The following is a 20,299-nucleotide window of genomic DNA, read 5'->3' on the forward strand; positions in this document are numbered from 1 at the left end:
CATCATAAAAATAATTAATCTGGTCTGATACCATTTTTGATTCGAGTTTCTCCTATTTTGCTTAGTTGTAATGATTAAGCTAATTAATAAATGTAAAACCGAAAGCAAAAATAAGCACACATACAATTTTAACGTGGTTCGGTCTAATTGACCTAAATACACCGAACCACGCCAAGCTATCAAGCAAATCCACTAAATATAAGCAGTTACAATCATACAAGGACTTATTCAAATAAAATACCCCCTCTTTTGTAATGACACCTCTATGATGAACACATTCAGTAGACTTCACTTGACAAGTACCACTCGTCTTTAATATCCACCAACTTTAACTCTCTTCCATAATATGCGGATTGTTCTCTCTCGATAATGTCATCTCCCTCTCTCGAGGAATGAATCATCAATCAATGAACTCTTGTGCACCACCAGCAATAGAAAAACTCTCAAAACATAATGATAAAGCGGCGTTGTTTAAATTTTGTCATAACAGATGTTGCGACACAAAATGATCAGTATGCGTTTTTCTCCACCAAAAGTCGTGCACTCTGTCTGATACTTTCTCAGAATTATATAGGCATTGCCTATGATTGCACTGCACGAAATCTCCTTAGAAAGATTTAGCAATGAAATCTCTCGGCCTCCCTTGGCGCCTATGGTCATCGTCGGCAATCTTAAAAATGATTATGAACTCTTAACATATAGAGAATTTCATTATTTCCAAGATAGATAAACTCTTCTAGTATCAATCAAGATAATATTTCTATCATCATAATATATTCAACAATTAAAAATATATTCAACAAAATATATCCTCCAATTATCTCATTATCTCCAAAATCTTTAATTCGATAATTTCTTGACAAACTAATCTAAAAAATTAAATCAATTAAAAAATAACATCTAAAAATAATATGCGTTAAGTTAAGGTCCAATGGTTCAATATCATTTTCTGATATTAATTCATGTGGTTTTACCAAGATCTTCAAATAAAGTCAAAGAAATTCCGTTGAAGCACCCTTTGTGATTTCCTAACAGGATTTACCGTATTTCTGGATAAGGTAATCTGGGTAGAAAAAACTCATTTTTCCAGGATTTTCAAGTAAAATTCGCATTCAAATATCTCAAAGAACATTAGCTACTATTGGTGAGTACATTTTTTTACTTGCTTTTAAAGTTCTAAACTTTATATAAAATTCGAGGAAAATAGTTTTTTTTACCCACTAACTTGTTAAATTTTGAATTTTACTAATAAATTTTTAAATTTTGGTTTTGGTACACTAATTTTTAATTTATCGTTAATTTTCTCTAATGGCTTATGCAGTGCCAAAAATGTTGATGTGACACTAAAAAATACTGACATGACATCGAAAAGTACTGGCGTAACATTGAAAATTATTGTCTTGCCATGTTATCAACCAAAATAATCGAAAATTAGAAATTTGTATACCAAAACCTAAAATTGTACAAGTAAGGGGACCAAAAAAAATCATTTTCCCTGAAATTCGAGACGAACGTGTGTGTATATATATAATTTAAAAGCGCGAAAGAAACACTAATTTTCTGAAATTAGGATAAAAGAAATATTTCTGCTCTGAGTAATTAAATTGGAACCAAATATCTATTTAAGTCCAAATCTTAGGATCATAACAAAAGTAAACATAGACCAAGTCTTTTGGATCAAAACAAAACATCGATAATGCCTGAATCATAAACAAGAGTTCAAAGTGATCATGAATAGTTTTCAAGATATTGTGACTAAAAAAATGCTAATCATTTCCTAGCAAAGCGAGAATGAATGCTTTGTAGTCCCCAGAAGTATCCTTTGCCACTGCATGCTCAAGAGTTACACTATTTCTCTTATGAAAAAGATCCTTTATCTCCTTCAAATCTTTCTCAGCCGATGTGACTACAACTCGACTGAGCGACTCCTCATCCGTCCCGACTGTGTTTAACGCTTTCCGAATTACCTAAAGTTATAATATTTGATCATATCTTCAAATCTTGATCATATGTATTTATAATTCAAACATAAATTGATGTATACCTGAAACTAAATATAAGTGAAAAGTCAGTTGTGAATTATGAATTATTTACCTTTTCATAGTACTTTTGATGATCACTAATGCACCGAATTGCTGTACGTAATGCAGACAAGAAATCGCTGGATGGGTCGTCTCTCAAAAGCTAAAACATTAAAATATATACGGAAAAATATAACATTATATTTGCAAATTTAATGTAAATTTAATTTTTTTTTATATGTAATGTAATTGAATATGAAGTTAATTCGTCGCATGTTTTTACCTTAGTTATTGAAGAACCATGATCATCTTTGAATTGATTTAGAGTTGCCAAAACCTGATTTTTACTTCTTGTGGTTATGATTCTCACAACTTCTTCATCGTGAAATGCCTTCTCCTTGATAGCATTTTGGAGAATTTGAGCCTCAGAATTTGCTAGCCTTTCATTGATTTCATCACCATTGTACCTATATATACTCACCAAACCAACCAAAAACTACCAAAAAAGAAGAAAAAAAATTGGAAAAAAAACAATATTAGTGAAGTGAAATTCACAATCTCCCCTCGAAATCTTGACACTAAATCAATAGTTATGTCTACCTGACGAATGTGGGCAGTAGTGTGTTGCGCCAAGTCTTCCTCCAAGGAATGCTTGAAGCGAATTCGGTAGGCTCGTTTGATAGCTAAAAGCTCTTCGGGTGATCGAATGCATGCGATTTCGACAATCACACGGTAGTCAAGGACCAGTGATTTCTTGATGGCAGCATGTAATAATACAGCATCACGATCTTGTGGATCCAATATCCATCTATATACAGCTTTCTAAAACATATATAAATATTCAATCATTATTACATTATTATATAAAATCAGTAAAAACTAAATAAATGTTTTGAATTACTAACTAGGGACTAAAAACCGATCAACCAATCTGATATCATGATCATCAAATTGGAAAAAATCTGGGTTTAAAACGGAAACTGAAACGTCAGGTTTGATTTGTGGTTTAGAGATTACAATAAGTTTTCATATATGTAATTTTTTTCTGGCGTAAAACGAAAGATTGAACAGTAAAATCAAACCGTACTTAATCACAATCATCATTCAAGAGCAAGATGTGTTCAATTTTTGTATAAAATATTTATTATTATCTAATTTCTGAAGAAACAATATCAACTTAATCCATCTAAAGATGTGCAACTTTTCACTTGAAAAAAATAAAATATAGAAAGAAAAAAAAAACCAAAAATAACAAATTCGGTTAAAATCGAAATCCAATCGCATACTTCATAAATTTATCCAGTTCGATTAAACATTATTTAGAACAAAATGGATGTTCAAAATGCAGAAAAGATTAAGTACCTCAAAATCGCCAGAAAGCTCAGATTCTAGGGTTTTGACGAGATCCTCGTGGTACAAATCCTCGTAGGCTTGTCTTATCAGTTTTCTTTGGGTCTCATTTCTATGTCCCAGAATTGAAATTATTGCTTTCTCATCGGTTCCCCACCCTGTCAAATGATTTGGGCATATGTGTGAATTTTTTAATACATCCAAAATATAATTGATTTTAGATTATGGTTTTGCTCTCCTTTTTAAGGCATGCATTATGAATGTGACTTTTAACAGGGCATGCAATCCCCACATTATACATATATATACACAAGTATTAGTTATCCGTATATGCATGCAATATGCGGGTATTATATAATGTACACCGACCGTGTCCACTTTTATATGCTCATCGCTGAGATTGTAGCTAGTCACCTTTTAGACGTGATGAAGCATAGGATGAGTGTTACCTCAGTGGTGGACACAGAGATGGACACGGTTTATATATATATATATATAAAAGTATATTCTTGAGCTAATCTATACTACTTATTCACAATTTTTATCCAAAAACCCTCTCTCAAATAAGGAAAAAAAAAGATCATCACCCATAAAGAAATAATTATTAATTAATGAACTTTTTTTTAATAGAAACCTTAAAATTTCATACATAGATGGCCAAACCAATACTTTAGATTTGTAGGATTACAGATGAATAGAATTAAAACAATTGAGAAGAGAAAAACAATGATATTCGATCCATTACCTTGGCAAGCTTTTCTAAGAGCTTCAGCATCTGCAACAGGACAAGGTTGATCAGGGAAAATTAAGGTAGCCATATATTTTTACTTCTTAATTAATAAAATCCTTAGTTGCAATCGATACTATGTGCCCTTTTCCCTGCAATATTTCGTTGAATTTATACTACTGTTGATTCGCTACATTGAATGTTGGCTGTAACGCCTTTGAATTTATTAATTTTGATTTTTGAAATATTAATTGGCAAGTTACATGTACGTACGTGGTTTGAATGTTATTAAAGTAGATTTAAATAAGAATAGGTATCTTATGAGACGGTCTCATGAATCTTTATCTGTGAGACAGGTCGACTCTACCGATATTCACAATAAAAAGTAATACTCTTAACATAAAAAGTAATATTTTTTTATGGATGACCCAAATAAAAGACATGTCTCACAAAATACGACCCGTAAGACTATCTCACACAAGTTTTTGCATTTAAATAAACGACATAAGCAGGGGGCCAAGGGGTGTAGGTCAACTAAATGGTATTCTCGATTGGGTGCGACGATGTCTCTCCTCAATTTTTTAATTTCATTGATTATGGGTCTAAAATTAATTATATTTTTTCATATTCCCTCTTAATATTTGTTTTTGCCCTCTATAATTTTTAATTCATTTTGTCCTCCCAACCTCCATTTTGTGGCTCCGTCCCTGAGTATAAGGGTACTAAATCTTAATTTGTGTACCTTATAATAATAATAAAAGACCCCTTATATTTAAAACAAAAAACTCATTCAAATATCCGAAGATAATTTAAACTTGTGTTTTAATATATCTATACATACATATTTATATATACACTTTATTAAAAAAGGTAATTTATCGATTGATGCACAAAACACAAAGAATTCGAGATTAATAAAATAAATTCTTGGATCACAAACATTTATTCTCAATCGACGATAAAAACAAGACAATTCTAATTAGTTAAATCCACCATCGATCCTAAAAGGAAGAAAGGATTTATAAAATAAAGTATATTTACGTCCTCATAGCTTTCATTTATTTAAAAAAATAATAATATGACATTGATGTTGCCGTTGGTGTTTAAAAGATAAAAACAAATAATAGTATCTGTAGAAGGATTTTATTTGAAGATATGCATTTCATTAGTGAAATGAATTTGATATGACATCAATATTTGATTTTTGGTGTATTTTAAACTAATTACTTACGGTATTACATCTACATTAATTAACAAATGAGTGAATTTGAAATCCACTAACCGTAAATTCAGCTAAAAAATCAAATAGATTTGAAATTTATGACTTCAAATATCTTAATCCAAACATGTCCTAGGGATATTATTGAAATTATAAATGTGAGTTACATACATAGATTTTACACACACATATCATGAGTGTGATGTTTTCATGTATATTTTGAATTATTATTACAAGTAAATAATTAATTAAATTAATATATTACTTTACTATATATAAAAGGAGAATTTTTTTTAAAATGGTGCCTATCGATTATGGCAAAAACTTGTGTGAGGCGGTCTCATGTGTAGTGAGACGGATCTCTTATTTGGGTCATTTATGAAAAAGTATTACCTTTTATGCTAAGGGTATTACTTATTATTGTGAATATCGGTAGGGTTGACCTGTCTCACAGATAAAGATTTGTGAGACCGTCTCACAAGAGACATACTCATCGATTATATGATCATTTTTAGTCACACTCAACGCATATGCGGCAATAACATGTAGACAACACTTTGGTTGCATTTGGGGAGATGTTTCAAAATAAGTGGATTTGATTTTGATTATAACTTTATTGTTAACGTCAAATCTTAATTTCATAATTTACTTATTTATATATTAGTAATAAAAAGTAAAATGTATTTCAAGTGACACGATTATTAGGTGACTTTGAAAGTCATCTTGATTAACATGAAACACTATACAAACATTGATATAAAAGATAAAATTGAAATCACGATTTTGATTCTTTAAAACAACAAAAATATATTTAAATATGTTTAAAATTTATAAATCTAAATGTATATTTTATTTCTTTAGAAGGGGCTTTATCTGACCACGAAAACTTAGAAACCCATTATATATACAATGGCAACTTTGCCGCGTTCAACTTGCCTGCTTCATAGGAGTGGGAGGCTAATCATTGACGGGTGCATTCTTCAGTGCGAATCAAACCCATTGGATCATCTCTCACATGCAGTTGTTACCACTGCAACTACTCCTGATGTTATATCTGTTACACAATATATCGAATGGTATACTACAGAAAGCTTTTCACTAAGAAAATCAACGAAAAGTATGGTGAAGAAAAACAATAGAAAAAATCTTAAAATAAACCAAATCAAGGCTTGTACGAAATACAACGTCCTTAAAACAGATCCTTAAAACAGGTTGTACTTGCGAATGAAACCCGTTGGATATGCAGTTGTTACCACTGCAACTACTCCTGATGTTATATCATCGGCACTTGAATGTGAACCAGGATTGAAGGAGGTACAAAAGGTGTATTAACCAGTTGGAATAATCATTTTTCTTATTACTTTTTTTCTCTGCGAATCATTATTCTATATCATAATTTCATAGAATCATGTTATGTTGTATAGAATATATATAGATCTTTCAACATATTTTATAAATTTATAACTAAATATTATCAACAAAATAATGTCCAGGTTGACACAACTCAATGAAACAATAGCTAAATGCCCTCAACATTTTTCCATTGGGAAACTTCTGTGGAATTTTCGGGAAAACATTTCCTTATAAAAATATTTTATTTATATTCTAGTTGGTAACAGTCTCATAGCTTCAAATAGCTTATATTATTGTTTGTTCTAACATTGTATGCTTTTGAACAAAATATTTCTGAACATACGTGCATTACAAACAGAACTTTATTTGTGTAAAAGAAGTAATTTTATTTTTTAAACGTGGATATTTTGGTCAGAAATTAAATAATTATTAATTTATCTCACTTTTAAAAATCACACCAAACATAATAATATCATCAATATATTACACATCTTTCTTTTATCAACAACATATCAATCTTATTAATCATTCAATTATCTCATCTACATACAAAACGGACCCAAACAGTAGATTTTTCTCAACTTTTGAACTAAACAGACTTCAACAGTTGGTTTACAATAGAACATGATTTCCAATGCGAGTTTAAAACCATTTCCTCGTCTTCTCCCTAACGAGTTCTACCACACAAAAGAAAAAAAAAGTGGCTCGACAAAGAAATTTGCATTTAATAAATAATCCACCCTGCCCGAACGCTAGACATTATTAATTAATCAACTCTACCATTCTTAAAAGAGAACTCAAACAAATTCGAGTTTCACTGCTATAAAAAACACGGCAAACACAACTCCCACAAGCTATACATCCCCTTTCAGTGAGAGACAGTACGCACGGTTCCTGTAAGCAAAATGCTGTAAAAATTCCACAAGTTTAATGTGTTCGTACAATTCTTGACACGACCGTCATACAAGAAAGGCTCCTTTACTTAAAAGGATTAGACCCAGCTAATTTTTAACAATTGATCTCACCATTCACTTCGTACCAGACAAAACATAACCCAAATATACCATCTACCATCGGTTCTTTCCTCTACAGTCTGTACTCTTGCTCCACATATTAGCTGTTTCCAAAGACTAGCCAATACCTCAAGCTCAATCTTGTTTCTTCCACGCACCAAATTGAATACAAAATTGTCGTTTCAAGTTCACTAACATCTGGGTGACCCTGGCAGAGGGAAACAAGCAACTAAATAATAGGCTTTATCCATATTGTATAAAAATTTAAAATGCGAAAATTTTTAGCATCAGTGGGAGCCGGAGGATTAGCAATATGCCAAAAACTTTAAAATAGATAGTAAGTTATTCACTGAGAAGAATTTCCATTATCCCAAAAATGCTGACCTCGGTCCATTGACATCCTGATAGTTTCGGAATATAGAGAAAACGAGAGAGGAATAAGACAAGGACCACCACCATGTCACATAATTCAACCAGTAAATTCAGTCTGTTTATTAGAGCCTACAACGGCTTGTTTAATCCAGCCTCCCGCCTGGGTTTCTAATTAGACCTAACCATCGATCTATGTTTATACCTCATTGGACAGGGTCCAACATATATAGAGTACAATGACATCATGGAATAAGCTGTTAATGTTGATGTTAAAAGCATGATACCAAAAATCACTTTGATCAAGAAGCAAGGGTAGAAGGTAGAGCTCTAGGAGAAGAAATAAGAAATTTTTCACAAGCATCTAGGTGCTTTCAGAAGATTTAAACTTCTTCAAGTTCCAAAATTGAGGGAATGCATCTCCAGTTACGGTAAATAATTAATTCAATATAAGTGATTCAGTAGCTGGACTCAATCCTTTCCAAGTACAAGAAGCCTAAAAGGTAAACACGTTTATTACCTTCTCAGTTAGAGCAGAATCATCCACCCAAAAAGGAGCCTAAAATTTTCGAGAGTTAACATTTCTTGCGAGGATTTCTTCAACCCTGCCCACTACATTATTCGTTCTCATCTTTTTTATTCCTCTCTCTTATCTCCTTTCCTTGCTGCAATTTTTGGTCTGAAGCATTCTAGTAGTTCGTTATTGACATGCTAAAACAGTATTAAAGAGCCCATTCCTTACAAAAAAACCATCACACTAAAAGTAAATGATTTTTGTTCTTATGATCATTAAATACTTGTTGAACAGATCCACACAAAAAGAGCAACTTATAAAACCCTTATGGAAAGATCCTCCCGATCACTGTTTTCGATATCACCAGCCCGTAGTTTCATCCAGCTGTTGTCCCACGACTCCCATAGGTCTTTGCTTACACCAATCACCTAAGTATGTTTCGTCCTCTATCCAAACATAGTGCCATTGCAGGAAGCCCATAAGAAGATCTAACTAAATCAAACCCAAAAGTCTGCATAAGCATATCCATTTATTTTGCTAGAACACCTAATCCTTCCCTATATGTGGTTCCCTTCATGTTTTCAACAGAAAACACAAAACAAAGGGTTTAAGATCATGCCACCATTGACTTGAATCAATAGAAACATGAAATAAATAGACAATGGTGTCTTCAGGATACTCAAAAAACTTCATGCTAAAACTAGCCGGTATGCATGATCAAGCTTGCTCGCAGAGAGAGTATGGATGCAGGGGTAGAGCCAGGACACAAACACAAGCATGGGAAAAATAAATTAATATTTCTCAAAAATAAAAAAATGGTTACATATGAAAAATTACAGGAGGTAATCTATCTTGCAAAAACAAACTGTTCGATGATTTATAAGACATGAAATTGTTTTTTCAATGCAACGAATCCAAAAATCCACACAATTATTCGAAGCTGTTGACTTCTTCAAATCTTTTCTATGTATCATAATTACAGTATCTATAATAGAATGAAAGAAAGATATAGGAGTAAATATAAAGTTATAAACTAAGCACATTCTCAACTGCAATTAAGGAAAAATTTAAACATGTAATGTGATTCTACTTTGATTTGACTTGTAATAACATTTTAGATTTTCTGACAATTCTGTCGATGGTTATATGAAACTTTGAGGTCTTATTTATATTGTAAATAACTCATATGATCGATTACAGAAAAACATATTAACTCAATAATATTATTGTACCATCTATGGTTTTTTTTTTGAGATACTATCTAAATCAATTTAATGACCCTTGGAAATTATTTTAGCCTACAAAAATAATATATAATAGCAATCTACACACGGGATCCCAAATTAGAGAGAAACATAAGTCCAAAGTGGCTCCATCACTGTGCATATGCGCATACAAAAAGTATACCCCCAAGGCATCCGATGTTTTCCACTAGGCACTTGGAAAGGCCAACTAAACTAGTACATTTGCAAGCCAAGGGCGATAAATTTGGAAAATTTGTTTAGTACTGATTTGTCATCAAATTGTCACAATAGAACAATTTCTATACAATTATGATATACTTGTTGCTACACTAGATAATTTTCATCTTTTTTATTCCATAGCTTGAATAATTCTGTGTTTGACATAATTAAAATAGAATAAAGACTTACCAACAAGTTCTCAAAACAAGGAGATCAAAAGACTTCAAGAAGCTGATTTCCCTCGCACAACTAAATCATCAACAGAGTAATATTCAGCCATGAGCTGGTGCATGTATGAAGGGTTGTGCCCACCACTGTGAAAAACAAGCATAAATAAGAACACGCAGTAACAAAAACTTTACAAAGGACGCATGAATTTATACTGTATCAATTTCACCACACTGTATTTATGAAATCCATTCTTAAAGTGATTTTAGGTAAGTATTTAGTGGAGCTCTATTGAAGACTTGCCATACTCTATCTACTGCATCCAGCACAGTTATATTCACAACCCTTAGCAGACAACGGAGCACATGCTTTCCATGCCTCCAAGTATAAAAGATAAAGTAAGTTAATTGTGTGGCCAAGTTCTGCCATCGCCACTCTCCATTAACAAAGAATCCATCCGTCCTAAGCTAAGCCATCAAAATCACCATGTTTACATAATTTAAATCTCAATCATTACCACTAATTAGTTTCTTATTTCAATTAGCAACTCTTTACGATTTAATTGGTATGCTAGTTTCTCCCAGTACAGAATATCAAATAAGATGAACTTACATATCTGTTATAAATAAGCTAACAAGATTTGGTGGCACGTAATCAAATGCAGGATTGACAACGTGAAGTAGAGGTGAACCGGTGCCACTCCCAAAATCCAAACAATCCGAAAATTCTCCAAAGTCCAGAAGCTCGGATGGAGACTTTAACTCATTCAGTAGGACCTCTGGTTTATGAGGGTATAGCGGACACAGCTGTAGTCAATAAAAAAACAATGATGAAGCAAGTGCATCCTGAAATACTTAGTACATTGTTTTGCATTTGGATAAAAGAATTCTAATAGATGGAACTAGAACAGTATGAGCCTTTCAAGGTACTTCCTCACTTTTCATGTATATTTAAAGCCAATGGCCTAATAATAATATAAATGTTAATCAATATAAATATTATGCTGCACTGTATAAATGAAATGTGTCAGAGCCGACATCCCAAAAATCATCCCAAAATTTTACACCTTGCAATCCCTCCAATTTGCTACAGTTGCTTCTATATTTTGTTCTATATTTAATTTCTTCTCTTTATTTTTTTTTATAAGAAACTATAATATATTCATTGATGGAAAGCAATAAATACAAACAACAAACAAGTGATCGCATAGAAAGAAATAAAAAAGACAAAAGTTCCGCTCAAATCAACAACATATATAACTCCAATTTAACTAAGTAAGAAACCGAAAAGTTCTTAATCTCTATGTGCTTCCCAATCCAGCTATATGCCCGAATCTTAATCTCGTCTCAACACTCTTCAATCGACTCTTCTAAACTGTCAGAAATCAGTCTATTCAGTTCTATTCATATAGACCAACAAATACAATGAAGTATTACTTTCCAAATAATTATACCCCTTCTACCAAGGTCGCGTCCAATATCTGCTGAAAATAGCTCGTGCAAAGATCTTGGAGCTACTCAAAGCAAACTCATGTCTTCCAAAGCTCTAAACCAAAGACAACTCGTGAAGGAACAATGAATAAGTAGATAATCCTGAGACTCCACCTCATTCTGACACATCACACACCAATTCAGACACAGAACACACAAAGGTCACTTCTTCTGCATCATTTCACAAGTAGGCAGCTTACCCAGCACCGAGATCTACAAGAAGACTTGAATATTTGGTGGGATTAGAACTTTCCAAATGACATGAAAGAGTGGAAATAAAGTAAACCCATTGATCGGAAAGAAAGACTCATAGAAAGATTTAACTGAGAAAACACCTGAAGGATCCCCATCCCAAACTCTAATATCATCAACTCCTCAACCAATATGACCCTCTCTAAAGATCCTAACAAAGAGCTCAACTCATCCACTTCCTCGTCCTCAGCTTTCTGTAAACGTAAGCCCCAACTCACAAGATAAAGAAAAGGAGGAAAAATCCTCCACCTGGGTAAAATGAGAAATGGGGTTTATTATGAACCGGCTTGGAGAGCACAGTGAGAAATGGGTTTATTATGAACCGAATATAACTGAAATAAAATAGGAAAAAGATCCTTAAAAAAATTAGCCCCACCACCTATCCTCCCAAAATCAGACCTTATTACTCCCTCTAGCCACTGCCTCACAAACTGGTGAAAAGCCGGATAAATTCTCGAAACAAACTTCCAATGACTTCTAAATGTACCATATTTGTCTAACCCTGCGTCTCGACCATTATCTTGTAACCCGTATTTGCTCACAATATCCTTCTTTCAAAGCGGTTCCTCCTCAGCAGAACACCTCCACCACCATTTTCCCAGAAATGCCCTATTCCTTAGACAAATGTTTCCAATACCTAAACCTTTTTTTTCTTTTGGTTTACTTGATCCCACACAACCATATGACAACCTAGTGGTACCCCTAAATATCTGATGGGACAATTCTCCCTTCCACATCCAATCTCTGTGGCTAACCCTTCAACATCTCCTTCTACACAATTAAGGCCCTACAATGCTCTTTTCCAGATTGATCTTTAGTCCTGACGTTTGACATAATGAGTTCGATATCTCCACCAGAAAACGCACATGGCAATAATTATTGACAAAGAACAAAGTATCATCCGCAAATTGGATGTGTGAAATCTGTACTTTCTATCCACCTACTTGCAATACCTGGATAAGATTCATTGCCTTGGCCTTATCAATCAATCTACCCAACATGTCTGCTACCAGATTACATAGGAAACGGGAAAGCGGATCACCTTGTCTTAAACTTTTATCACCCTTAAATTTACCCCTTGGTCTACCATTGATAAGGACTGAGAATGAAACAATCGAAAAGCTTCCCTTAATCCATGTTCTCCATCTCTCTCCAAACCTTTTTTTGGTGGAACAAAATCCAAATAGCTCCAATCGACGTTATCATATGACTTCTCAAAATCAACTTTAAATCCTTTTTTTACATCTACACTCCACCACTTCATTAGCTACAAGACAACAATCTCAAATTTCTCACTTCGATAAAAGAAAATTGAGTCTCTATTATTGTGTTGTTTAAAACCTTCTTCAATCTTACTGACAAGACTTTAGCAATAATCTTATATAAGCTGGTTGTCAAACTGATAAGCCTGAAATCTTTTACCTTAACATCATCTTGTTTCTTCGAGATCAAACATATATGTCTCATTGGTAATATCATTTATAACATCTCCTCAAAGAATTCTTTAAAAGCCTTCAGCAGATCTCTTTTTACAGTATCCCAACATTGCTGATAAAATTCCATTGTAAAACCATCTGGGTTGAGCCTTTGATTCGTCACTCTCGAATACTGCTCTTTTAATCTCATCCTCAGAAAAAGGTATCTCTAATTATAATCCAAGCTCACCATCAATAGAGCACCATTCCACTCCTATGCAACAACTTCGCACATCATATTTAATATATAAATTACTGAAGAATTTTACTATGGTAGACTCGATCTGCACACCATCTAAGGTTACCAATCCATCAACCAATTCCAATTTATTAATAGATGATTTGCTTCTACGATGATTTAGCAAAGAATGACAGAATTTTGTGTTTTGATCCCCTTATCTCAACCACTTAACTTTCGTCTTTTGATTATCCATCTTAATCCTACGTCACATAAGCTCTTCTGGTGCACATTTAGCTTCTCTCATCTCTCTACTAACTCATTTGTCCACCAATCCTCATTAGCTTGCTCATCCAACTGTCGAATTTTATTTTCTAACACCACATATCTCATACCTACATCTCCAAAAACCTCTTTATTCCATTTCATAAGATCACTTTTTATACCAAAGTTTCCTCAAAGTTGTACCCCTCACATCCATATTGCTCCACCAAGATGATATTGCTGATTTAAAACTTTTACGATTCAACCACACATTCTCAAATCTAAATGATATCTGACCCAGCTTTACATTTAATACAAGATGTTTTCCTTGCCTCTGTGTGAGTCAATGCATTGAATCTAAATCCAGTGTCGAATTGGCCAAAAGTATTGTGGGCCACGAAATATAAGCATATCTTGTGTGTGTGCACATATTTCTAATAGTAAACCCTTGCATTTAGAACAAAGTTTACTAACATTGGGTAAGATGTTTCTATTCACAAACAATCAATCATGGGTAAATCTTATATTTGCATGATAGAAGTTGACAATGTGGATTGCAAAGACCGATTTCTAAACTCTCTACGATAAAGCCACAGCTCCACCTGAGATTATCATGAAAATTCGTTACAAATTCATAAGAAATTACAAAGCAAAGGAGGTCAATCTTCTGTTTAAATTACTCAATGTGTTAGTAATTTGGAAGCTTGGAGAGAGTTATGGATTGAAATCTAAACAAGGAAGCCTCTCATATGACACGTAACATTAACAAATAAAGTAGACTGAAATAAATTCAAACAAATAAATCAGAGTATTCAGAAGATAGGCTTTGCAACACTATACCTTGTGAATCCCAGCAAGCACAACAAAAGGCATGGCATGCCTTTGAGCAGCTAGGGCCAACATATTCAACCCCACAGGAGCTATAATCCCACCATTGGCCATGACAGCATGTGCTCCAACTATAACCTGCAAATGAAGAAACTTGAAGCAAAAGCAGAATGAAGTAACTATAAACTCTCTTGCTGAAACTGTAACACACCATGTTGACTCGAGAAATCATAGCAAAAACAGCAGAATCAGTAATAACTGTAGTTTGTAGCCCTCTTGTAGCCAGTTCTTTTGCAAGAGTGTGTCCCTGATATCTGAAATAAAAATATATGTGAGAAAAATTGGCATTGGGAAAGGGAAAAATGAATCGACTGACAGCCTAAAACCGAACTACTTTTGACATGAGTCACATAATGGGAGATATTCATATTTAACCTCGGAGCACCCTCTGCAACAAAAACACGGAATGACCTCTTTTTCTCTTTTGCAGCACACAGGAACTCCGTTACTGTCCTTGAACTTCCTAGAGTCATGATCACCTCACTGAAACATGATAAAAGCAAAAAAACATAAATGTTTGTTCAAATTAACTAATCATAGTTTCTACGATAAAAAGGTAAAAAACAAGAATATTAGGGGCCAAAGCAAATGGGCAGACAATTGCCAGCCAGTTTATGGTTGACAGTTCGACATGAATTGCAACAATCATAATCTCTTATAAAAGGTTAAAACTGGGCTGAAGATAGGATTTACACTCCTAAATTCAGCATTCCATGTTTAATAAGAAATTGAAAAGGAAATCATGGAGAGGAACAAGCAAAAAGAGATTGAGAGGAAAACTAAATGCCACAATCTAGCATTGGTAAGTAGTAGTAAGAGCTGGGATGCCACTGTTTCTCATTTTAAAAAATGCACTATCAACATTTCATATTTCATGATATTGAATAACAGTTTAGATTAAAAATTTTGGTTCTTAAGGGGTAAATAAATAACAGATCCTGAGAACTTTATATGGTTAAGTCAAGTACTTCGTATTACATTTTAATAGAAAGAAATGACGCACCAAAGTTTACCATGGATGAACTCAAAGCCCACAATATTACATAAGAGAAACAACCATCTTATCCAATGCCCATACATACATTAGATCACTAAAACCCGATTTCTTGTCCTTAAATGATTAATAAACAGTCTACACCACCAGTAAAGAAACCAAAACCAATTTTCCATGGTATGTCACACACATGAATCACTTACAAAAAAGTATAGGTAGAGACCACTATCAATTAAGTATGACATATGGAAGCTACCTATGCAAAATTTATTTCACACTACTTGCGTAGATGTTTCATTTTATGGAAATGTTGTGGGACCATAAGGCATTATAAACCATATATAATTAAACAGACACTTTAATAGCATGAGATGATTACGGAAGTCCTTTACGATTGAAAAAAACAAGAAAGTACAAAGTGACATAAACTACTCCTTTAAAATGATTTAAGGAACATACTTTTGATGTATATGTTCCACTGCTTGTTCAGCAATCTGTTCATGGCAAGTGGAAATTTCTTGAATGAGTTCATTGACTGCCTCGATAACATTATGCTTGAGCTTCCGAGTCACTGAATTTTTATCAGCCGCTGAAAGAAAGAGGACAATACTGATCAACTCTGGCAACAAAGGTATTTGATACAAAAATTATGCTGCTGCAGTATCATCTTATGTCCAACAGAAAGATTAGAATTCCTTTCAGACCATTATTAAAAACATTTTGATGGAAACACTAATGGCCAAATCTTATTATCACAATAAAATTTCGTTAACAACAATGTATCATGGCACGTATCTGATAATGAAAACCATATAATAAGAGAGGAGATAGATATACATTTGCTTTTTCCTTCAGAATCACCGCCAGAAGAATATGTATAAGGCACAGCAATTGCATTGGGCACATCCTCGAGCAGAGTCTGCAGTGAAGGTGGCCTTAGAGCACTTCTTGCAGCAGCAGCTACCATGGTAGCTGAAAGTGCTGGATAATCATCATGCACATCATCTTCATCATCGCTTTCAGCTGACAAACTTAACCCGCCGACAGCAGCAGTAGTTAGAGAAAGATTTTCCTCGCGTATAATATGTAGAACACGCCGTACAACATTGCCAACAGCTAACTCTGAAATCAGTATAATCCAGAACCATCAAGATCTTCAACATAAAACACTTGAGAGGAAAAGAAATTGCTTTAAACGCGAAAATAAATGCAACTTTCAAGTAATTCACAAACAATAAATGGTTTCCTTTACAATCTTTGGTAAAAAAGTTTGTATGATAGGTTTTTCAAGATTGATTAAGTTGTAAAATCTTTGTTCATCTCATATATGTATTGGAAAACCCTCGTAATGGTTAAGTCCAAATATGTTGCAGCTACCTGATAAATAATCCTTCATCGGTATTTAGACAGGAATAATGTTAAATTAAAATTAGAACCAACTCATTGCTTTTGTATGTGACTGAAACAAATGAATCAAGAACATTGCAAGAGGTTTACATCAAGAAACTATTTGTGCCTCGCTGTTACGAATACATCCTAAAGTAAATAATCCACCAAAAATATAATCAAAAAAGACTTGCCTTCCCCTCCAGCCTCCAGAGTACAGGCTCTCACAGCTAGGAATACTATCAACTAGATAATGATGGCAAGTTCATCAATAATTATTGCGAATAAATTCAATGTTGGATTTGGAAAGAGTACTATTCTCTATAACAAGAAAAAAGGATAGAATCCTTTTTCCTTCGTTCTTTTTCTCCATGTCTCAACTTATCCAAACTTTCACAATTTCATCAAGTCTTTGTCGTAGGAATTAATCGGAAGCTGGCAAACATTCCATTACGTTTTTAAAGAAATATAGACATCGCTAAGTGACTGAGAGGGTAAAATGTACTATATATTGGGACTAACCAACACACTTCTATAACAGTTACAGATTATGCTTCGTTATAGCTGAACGGTACATGTACAGGTGCCTTGAAAATTAACAAAAAAAAAAAAAAAAGTCTTTCTATTTCATATCAATGTCGAGTAAAACCAATACCAAACTATAAGCTTTACTTAGTTTTTATATTACTGAGCATCATAATTATAGACACAAGCATCATTTAATAAATAAAACTAATAAAAAACAAAGAAACATTAACACCTTGTCCAATAAAACCAACTCTAAGTAGTAATTTACATACCTACAGGATTGGCAGCAATAAGTTGCTCCCCGACCGATTTCACGGCCTCAATGAGAGCCCCAGACTCGTTACGTTGCGGCAGTCTCTGCTGTGATATGAATGAACGGAGCAATTCCGCAGTTAATTTTGCACATGCTTTCGAACCTTCAACTTTTCTGCGGTTAATCGCAACAAGCACACCACAAAACATAAACAAAACAAGTAAATTATATCAAATGAAATCACATAGCCTATAACTTTGCCGAGGGGACAAATCTTTACCGTTTCTTGAGCTTGACAATGAATTCATTCACGAGCGAATGAATGTCGGGCATTATTTTCTGTAGGAAAAGAGCGGGAAATGGAACCAGATTTCCAGATTAACGAATCGAAAATATAGCTCACTGAGTTAGGGTTTTTGATAGTGTGAAATATTCATCGTTTTAGAAGCTTAGATTAGATAAATAAATATTCTGACAGTGAAATAGAAGAATAAATATAAATATAATAATAAATAATGATTTATGCATTCAATTATTATTATTATAATTAGAATAAAAACATTGTATCCGTAAACAAAAGCTTATAAGTAACGGTCTTATATATAAAATAACAGAGGTTACCATGGGTTAGATCAGATCAATAATTATCATAAAAATTAATTTTTTGACATAAAAATGATATTTTTTATGAATTAGATCAAATCGAAAATTCGTATCATAAAATTAATAAATAAAAAAATCAATAACATACTTTTAACAAATGGTAAAAATAATTAAAATTTAGATTTATATTTAGTCTTCAATATTGCTGGGTAGCATTGTTTTTTTGTTCCTAAAAAAGTGTTTTGGTGTGCTGTCTAACTTTCTATGTATACCTTATGGATTTATATTGGGAAATCAAAATATGCGATCATTTTGGTAAAGACAAAAATTTGTGTGAGACGGTCTCACGGATCGTATTTTGTGATACGAATCTCTTATTTGGGTCATCCATAAAAAAATATTACTTTTTATGTTAAGAGTATTATTTTTTATTGTGAATATCGATAGGATTGACCTGTCTCACAGATAAAGATTTGTGAGATCGTCTCACAAGAGACCTACTATTTAGTAAAAAGATGAATATATCGATGGATTGGGCGAGAAAGTCGGGAAATAGTTAATAGATTATCAATACATTGCACAATATATTACATCATATGGAAAAATGACGTGACTTCCCTTACAGTCGTTGAACTACGTTGGACATCTCCCACGAAATATCATTTCACTGAACCTTATTATATAAAAAATAAAAAATAATTGTACGGCTTTGGTTATGAATGCATGTTTATATATCGTGTTCACATATATATCAAATAATATGTTGAATGATGTTTATTTTATAATATTTTTAAGAAAATATAATATTTTTAAGAAAACAAATAAATATAATCTAAAATTTATTGTGAATTTAAAGATTTCAATCATGTGTATATATGTTTAATTGACATTATTGATGTACAAACAAGAAAAATGTATTGAAAATAAATGAAAGCTGAGTTCGTACAAGTCGGTGAAATATAATTTGATTTTTCTCTATATATTTCTAAAAAGAACCAACTTATTCACCAATTCTAGAAGAAAAATCCATCTCACAAATTAAACAAGAACACTTCCACACGTTCAAATGCAAGATTCCTCCTTCCGCAGTCAAATTTATCAATTTGTTTAGTCACCTCTCCCATAATTTGTTTGTACATATTAGTGGCTCAGAGTGGAGGAATCCTATATATATATAGCAAAACAAATTGACAAATTTGATTGCTGAAGGAGGAATCATTATTTGGTACATTAATTGCTCTACTGTTAGAGCAATCGAAACGTGATGTTTGAACGGTTATATGGTTGAAAAGATTTGAGTTACACCACTAGATATACATTTTGGTAAAATGGTGAACATTCGACCCTACAATTGGTATCAGATACAAGGTCATATATTTCGATTCTCATTGCAAGAGTACAGTTATTGGGATAGAGATTGTTGTAGTGCAATAATTGTTCATGTTGGTAGAGTAATCGAAACATGATATTTGAAATGTTATACGATTTAAAATATTTAAGTTGTAATGGTAATATCAGCTATAACTTTTGTTGTATATTGGTTTTAATCATATTAAATTTTTGTATGAAACATCATTACTTTGTCATAAATTTTCATGTAAAATGTTATATTTGAGTTTTTTATTCGTTTTATAAAAATGATGAAATGGTATTTACAGTTTATATATTTTTTATATTGAGAGAATTATCACAATTAGATCTCAAAAACAAAATTTTGTTCCAAACTCGAAATCATATCATTCCATAAACAAATTTCATGGAAAGAAAAAAATTCATGTCAGATTAAGGGAA

The 20,299-nt window shown here is 32.8% G+C and overlaps 2 protein-coding genes across 3 annotated transcripts; both read right to left on the reverse strand.

The window, feature by feature from the left end:
* Positions 1-1,617: 1,617 nt before the first annotated feature.
* Positions 1,618-4,273, reverse strand: LOC140988863 (annexin-like protein RJ4). The gene is made up of 6 exons (XM_073457938.1): positions 4,117-4,273; positions 3,384-3,529; positions 2,622-2,843; positions 2,305-2,517; positions 2,095-2,184; positions 1,618-1,967 (listed from the first exon to the last, which is right to left on the reverse strand). The coding sequence occupies exons 1-6, from the start codon at positions 4,187-4,189 to the stop codon at positions 1,767-1,769; spliced, it is 945 nt and encodes a 314-aa protein (XP_073314039.1). The 5' UTR covers positions 4,190-4,273; the 3' UTR covers positions 1,618-1,766.
* A 3,292-nt stretch (positions 4,274-7,565) lies between these two features.
* LOC140988033 (uncharacterized) lies at positions 7,566-18,354 on the reverse strand. Of its 2 annotated transcripts, none has more exons than XM_073456881.1 (10): positions 18,186-18,354; positions 17,925-18,079; positions 16,576-16,860; positions 16,198-16,327; positions 15,120-15,227; positions 14,896-14,998; positions 14,697-14,822; positions 10,810-11,003; positions 10,219-10,343; positions 7,566-7,891 (listed from the first exon to the last, which is right to left on the reverse strand). In XM_073456881.1, exons 1-9 carry the CDS (start codon positions 18,236-18,238, stop codon positions 10,253-10,255), a joined length of 1,245 nt encoding a protein of 414 aa, XP_073312982.1. In that variant the 5' UTR covers positions 18,239-18,354; the 3' UTR covers positions 7,566-7,891; positions 10,219-10,252. The 2 variants fall into 2 exon arrangements, with proteins under 2 accessions (XP_073312982.1, XP_073312983.1); XM_073456882.1 differs by having other exon boundaries at positions 7,566-7,912.
* Between the last annotated feature and the right edge of the window lie 1,945 nt (positions 18,355-20,299).

The sequence above is a fragment of the Primulina huaijiensis genome, chromosome 11 (genome assembly GCF_012295235.1).
Source record: "Primulina huaijiensis isolate GDHJ02 chromosome 11, ASM1229523v2, whole genome shotgun sequence".
Taxonomy (NCBI): Eukaryota; Viridiplantae; Streptophyta; class Magnoliopsida; order Lamiales; family Gesneriaceae; genus Primulina; species Primulina huaijiensis.

Excerpts from the sequence above, each read along its gene's own strand:
- LOC140988863 (XM_073457938.1), bottom strand. The coding sequence starts at position 4,189 with ATGGCTACCTTAATTTTCCCTGATCAACCTTGTCCTGTTGCAGATGCT. Across the intron at positions 2,844-3,383 it reads AGCTTTCTGGCGATTTTGAG|AAAGCTGTATATAGATGGAT; the intron begins GTACTTAATCTT and ends TATATGTTTTAG. Across the intron at positions 1,968-2,094 it reads ATCAAAAGTACTATGAAAAG|GTAATTCGGAAAGCGTTAAA; the intron begins GTAAATAATTCA and ends TTATAACTTTAG.
- LOC140988033 (XM_073456881.1), bottom strand. The coding sequence starts at position 18,238 with ATGCCCGACATTCATTCGCTCGTGAATGAATTCATTGTCAAGCTCAAG. Across the intron at positions 18,080-18,185 it reads ATTGTCAAGCTCAAGAAACG|AAAAGTTGAAGGTTCGAAAG; the intron begins GTAAAGATTTGT and ends GATTAACCGCAG. Across the intron at positions 16,328-16,575 it reads TTCTGAAGGAAAAAGCAAAT|CGGCTGATAAAAATTCAGTG; the intron begins GTATATCTATCT and ends TCTTTCTTTCAG.